This window comes from Benincasa hispida, chromosome 7 (genome assembly GCF_009727055.1).
Source record: "Benincasa hispida cultivar B227 chromosome 7, ASM972705v1, whole genome shotgun sequence".
NCBI lineage: Eukaryota > Viridiplantae > Streptophyta > Magnoliopsida > Cucurbitales > Cucurbitaceae > Benincasa > Benincasa hispida.
The window spans coordinates 46,535,263-46,541,262 of NC_052355.1; the positions used below are offsets into that span (position 1 = coordinate 46,535,263).

Consider the following 6,000-nt stretch of genomic DNA (forward strand, 5'->3'; position numbering starts at 1 on the left):
TTTTCATGGCGAAGATGCATTTTTAGTTTCTAAGTTTTGTATATTGTTTTTATTTGGTTTATAAATGTTAAAGTATTATATTTTCAAGTTCTGAGCATTTAATTTTCTAGGATTCATAAAGTTATATTTTTTTTCTTAAATATTAGTTTTAGTTTTCATTTGATTGTTAGATTTCTAGATTTTACACTTTTATCTATGATTAACTAACGTTTGCTTTTGGTTTTTGATGTTAACTTTCAATTAATTAATTTAAAATACTTATGATGTGAATTCTTAAAATTAATTTTAATGAAGACTAAAAGTTAATGAAAAGTAATTTAATTATTCTAAACTAATTGATAAAAAAATTAACAATAAAGAAGTAGATATTACTAAAATCTGAGTGGTAAAAATATAAAATCATGAAGCATATGTATCAAATGAAAATTAAGTTAGAAAGTCATAGATAAAAATATAATATTTAAAATTTAGGAATAAAATCTTTAAGTGTTAAAAGTGTTATATTTTAAACTCTAAAAATCAAATAGAAATTGTATACAAATTTCAAGGACCAAAAAGGTATTTTACCTTTAGGAGGGAGAGGGATTTTAACTTTCACTACAAAAATTAATCTACACTTTTTTCTTTTTTCTTTTTCTCAAAAAGAAATTCATTAATGCTCAACTCAAGGAGGCGACTAACTCGGAGTCGAACTACACCTATCTTCCAAACTTAAAAATATTAAAAAAACCAAAATAATTAACAAAATAAGCAATATTGGACTTAACCTCAGTAATCTAAGAAGCAGTCATTGACCTCCTCAACATTATATTCAACTACTTTGACAAAATCAAAAGAAGAGAAGAAAATTAAATCGTAGATGACAGATTGAGGTTCCAATAACTTGATACTTTATGATCTTTCCAAATTATTCGATCGTGTTGTTGATTCTAAAATTGTAAAATAAAATAAATTAAGAAAAGGCCAAATTAACGTTATAGGGACACATCCCGCCGACTCATCACTTCTTGAACAGCCGCTTCTTTCTTCTTCTTTCTTTTCTTTTTTTTTTTTTCCAATTTTATATTATCTTTCTCCTTCACATATTTTTAATATTCCCACCTCCCGCCGGTCACCACCATCACAGTACAGTTACCGTACTACCACCGTCGCCATGTCTCTTTCTCGTATTCCTTCTTCCTCCTTTCTCAAACCTTTCTCTTCTTCCTTTCGTCTCCTCTCATCTGCCGCCGATGTCTCTGCCGACCTCACAATCCAAACTTCTGTCCCTTTCACCGCTCACAAATGCGAGCCACCGTCGCGTTCCGTCGACACCAGTCCCAAGGAGTTACTTACTTTCTTTCGCGAAATGGCGCTTATGCGACGCATGGAGATTGCCGCCGACTCACTTTATAAAGCCAAATTGATTCGAGGATTTTGCCATCTCTACGATGGTCAGGAAGCCGTGGCTGTTGGAATGGAGGCTGCAATCACCAAGAAGGACGCCATTATCACCGCATATAGGGATCACTGCACCTTCCTCGGCCGTGGGGGAACGCTTCTGGAGGCATTCGCTGAGCTCATGGGCCGCCAAGCTGGGTGCTCCAAAGGAAAAGGGGGTTCGATGCATTTCTATAAAAAGGACGCTGGATTCTATGGCGGCCACGGAATTGTGGGAGCTCAGGTACCTTTGGGATGTGGCTTGGCTTTTGCTCAGAAGTACTCGAAGGAGGGCACCGTGACCTTTGCTCTTTACGGCGACGGTGCGGCAAATCAGGGCCAATTGTTCGAGGCGCTCAATATGTCCGCGCTTTGGGATTTGCCTGTAATTTTGGTCTGTGAGAATAATCATTGTAAGTAATTGTGAGTTTTTGTCAATATAATCAGTACCTGTGCTTCTATAATCTGCTATAAACAACTGATAATGTTTAAATGTTTGTTAGCATGACAATATGCAGTATGAATAACGAGATTAAGATAATTTATAACTATAGCTTAATGAACAGACATATTGATCAGTGAGCTAATATTGATTGTTTTTTGTTGATACAGATGGTATGGGAACTGCAGAGTGGAGAGCAGCCAAGAGTCCAGCCTATTACAAGCGTGGTGACTATGTTCCTGGACTGAAGGTAGCATTTTCATTTTAATTAGATGAGAATTGGGAGTTGTAGTTCCTAATGTTATAGCTTTTCTACTATATTTATTCTCTTTCCCTTTTCCCCTTGTTGAATTATTCAACATTAATTGAATTAGTTGATTTGCTATCGTTCTTACATCTGTTTTGTACTGTTTTTCAAGCTTAGCTTGTTTGATATCTAGATCACTTCTTTTCCCCTTCTTTAAACAGGCAACTATTTCTTACTTTTTCTATAGGTAGATGGCATGGATGCTCTAGCAGTTAAGCAAGCTTGCAAGTTTGCAAAGGATCATGCCTTAAAGAATGGACCCATTGTGAGTTTATCTTTCTTAGTTTTTAATATGATACCAGAGATGTGCATTGCATTTGTTTGAAACACATTTCTGTCTAGGAATGTGTGGTCTTTGATTCAAACGAATAAAACACGGCATTGCCTGATAGTTCCCTGTACTTGTTACTTTTTAATTCATTTTCCAATGTTAAGAGATGAATAATTGGCTTCTGCATCTTCCCTGTCCACTCTGTCAATCGTTTCAAACATTTGAGAACAGATAGATATTGGGCCAATTTTGGGAAAGTGAGGCAATAGATTAAGATTGTGTTGAACATCGTGACATGAACTTCAGGCTACTCAAAATACTAATTTGCTAGTCATTAAGATGTTAAAACCTGGTTAATTATGTAATAATTCTCTTGTACTGTGTGTTAAACTATGGCCGCCCATGAGGTAGTGCTGTGAACTTCTGAACCTGCAGTACTTCAGCGCCATGCCCAAATGGGAGAGGCTTTGTTTCACTTTATTTTAGAAACAGTTTCTTCCTGTATTGAAAGCTCACACTAGAAATAAAACATCATTACAAGTGCGAGTGTTTTGAAGTAAGCACTATCACTTTCTGTGGTGATGATGTACAAGGCTTAGTCTGTTGGACACTGCTTGCTTTGTTATCCTTCGACTTAGTTGATCTCTCTTGACATTCGATTTCAGATTCTCGAGATGGACACTTACAGGTACCACGGTCATTCCATGTCTGATCCTGGAAGTACCTACCGCACACGTGATGAGATTAGTGGTGTGAGACAGGTCTATTTTCACCTTCGCATTCATCTTCCGTAATGAATTTGTCCCGGCTTCATAACTTATTTATTCTGATTTTTGAATAAATTTTCTGATGACCTATCAGGAGCGTGATCCAATTGAAAGGATTAGAAAACTGTTATTATCTCATGAGATAGCCACTGAAAAGGATCTGAAGGTATCTTTAACTTTCAGTGATGCGTTGATTGTTTTAGATTTAGTTCCAAAGAGAAAAGAAAAGGATAGACTAAGGAAAAAGGAAAAATTGTTTTGGATCGTCAGGATATTGAGAAGGAAATGAGAAAAGAAGTAGATGAAGCCATTGCTCAAGCCAAGGTGAGATGGTGCAATTTTTATTTAGCAAGCTTTGGAATTTAGAACTATGGTTTATATCCTTGACCCATAGTGATCCTACTTTGTTCATCACTATCTCGTTTGTGTTTCCAGGGAAGTCCAATGCCAGATCCTTCGGAACTTTTCTCGAATGTGTACGTGAAAGGATTTGGAGCTGAGGTAATGTATTCCATCTCTTATCAATGAAGATAATGAAAAGGAAATCCAAATCATTAGAATGGAATTTAGATACCCAGATGGCTTTATCCTTTGTCTTTACAGTCGTTCGGAGCAGACCGAAAAGAAATCAGGGGTGTTCTTCCATAAGCAAGCAGACAAGAGTTGGCATTGTATAGACAACCTTTTCACACGAAGGCAGTATACCTATGAAACCGAAACCTTATGGGAAAAAAACCAGAATAACAAACATGTTTTCTTTTTTGACTTTGACAGAAGCAGCTCTCTTTTCCATGTTCATGGAAACCAGTCTCTGGTTGTATATGCTTGGATAATTTGAAATACAAGTTTGGTAATTTTAAGGTTTCTGAATATATGATGAAAGGAAATGTTACAATACTTGGATATAATCATAATATAGTTCTTCATGGGAGAATTGCCCATTCATTATGCATTAGAATGGTTTTAATTTGATTTCCAAAGTTTTGGTTTGGATTAGTCTTATATTCAAAACGTTGTTTGGATTTTGAAAACAATTTTAGGAAATTTTAATGTGTACAATATACATTGAATAACTCTGTTTTATAGAATAACTCTATGTTTTCGTTATATCATAGAAAAATTGATTAAATATAAAAAAATACTATTCGTGTGATTCTTGTATTGACAACACTTATTTAAAAGGGTTAAAATCTTTATTTGTTAATCAAATAGATAAATATTTGAATGTACATTGGCATTCAAGACTGATATCTACCAACTCTTTATGACTACCAATGTATTAAATATCAAATCAACCGTTATAAGTATTGATTCAATATTAATTTTATGTAATTAAATATCTCAGTTAGCAATTATGTCTAATTAATTAAAGTTGGACTTTTCAGATTATCGATACAATTAAATTAACATTCTTTGATCTTTCTCTCTCCATAACCTATCTTTATTATAAATTAAATTGCAACTATAATTTTTTTTAAAACACGGTATTGTAACTAAATTCCCTAGGCGTCGAGGTAGATCCTCAATTATATATGCTAACCAGTAATAGGATTCACTTTCTTTCTTTTTCTTTTTCTTTTTAAATATTTAGTCAAACTAGATGATGTAAGTCAAAATTTATCCAAAAACTCGTGGATTATGTTGGCGATCAAGATAAAAGAGTTCACAATCTTTATAAGATATATAAGTCGTTATTCCTCACGTGGTGGATAGCCCAATCAGAATGCAGAGATTTAATTCAGAAAAACAGGAGATGGAATCAAAGGATCATGGATACACCTTTAAATCAAAATCTGGACTCCTGTGCAAAGGCTCTTAACGAATGGGGAAAGAACTTCAATATGAAAGTCAGGAACAACATTTCCAATGGCAAAAGAATCCTTCAAGAAGAGTATAACAATTTCCCTCGAGATGGAAGAATTTTATTGGAAACAAAGGTCTAGAGAGGATGGCTTAGTTGGGGGATCAAAATACAAAATAGTTCCACAAGAAAGCCACTACGAGGAAATAAAAAAACGAAATCAAAGGAATATTAGCAAACAATGGTCAAAGAGACTGAGGATCCTGATACCATAGAGGATACCTTTATTTCCTACTTCCAAACTCTTTTCACTACATCTTCCTTCAAATAAGAAAATATTGTCAAAGTTATTAGGACTATTAAACCAAAAGTGGCCAACGAAATGAACAATATTCTTCTAGCCCCCTTCACTCATAAGGACATTGAGGATGCGATTTTACAAATGTCTCCTTCTAAAGCACCCAACCCTAACGGTTTCCCGGCCCTATTCTTCCAACGTTATTGGGACATTGTTGGCCAAACTACAATTAGAGATTGCCTGAACATCCTAAACAACAAGGCTAGTTCACTTGAATGGAATAAAACAAACATTGTTCTAATTCCTAAAATAAAAAAACCCTACAATAGTTGGTGACTACAGACTGATAAGTTTGTGCAAATGTTAAATATAAAATAGTGACTAAAGCCATTTCGTATAGACTTAAGGTTATACTTGACAAGATTATCTCAAAATAGTAGTCAACTTTCATCCCGGGACGAGGAATCACAAATAACATAATCATAGGTCACGAGTGTCTACACTTCATAAAGAGTAGAAGATCAGGAAGAACTGGATTGCAGTAGTCAAACTAGATATAAGCAAAACATATGACAGAGTTAAATGGTCATTCCTAAAAGAAATAATGAAACACTTGGGTTTCAGTCTCCAATGGATAGACCTTATTATGTATTGCATTACTTTGGTTAATTTTTTCGTTTTGATAAATGGAGAAT

General features: G+C 34.5%; 1 protein-coding gene across 1 annotated transcript; it reads left to right on the top strand.

Annotated features, from left to right (window-relative positions):
* Positions 1 to 977: 977 nt before the first annotated feature.
* LOC120080781 (pyruvate dehydrogenase E1 component subunit alpha, mitochondrial) lies at positions 978 to 4,151 on the top strand. Its single transcript, XM_039035408.1, has 8 exons — positions 978 to 1,832; positions 2,032 to 2,111; positions 2,356 to 2,433; positions 3,105 to 3,200; positions 3,301 to 3,372; positions 3,477 to 3,530; positions 3,642 to 3,707; positions 3,810 to 4,151. The coding sequence occupies exons 1-8, from the start codon at positions 1,154 to 1,156 to the stop codon at positions 3,852 to 3,854; spliced, it is 1,170 nt and encodes a 389-aa protein (XP_038891336.1). The 5' UTR covers positions 978 to 1,153; the 3' UTR covers positions 3,855 to 4,151.
* Positions 4,152 to 6,000: the final 1,849 nt, after the last annotated feature.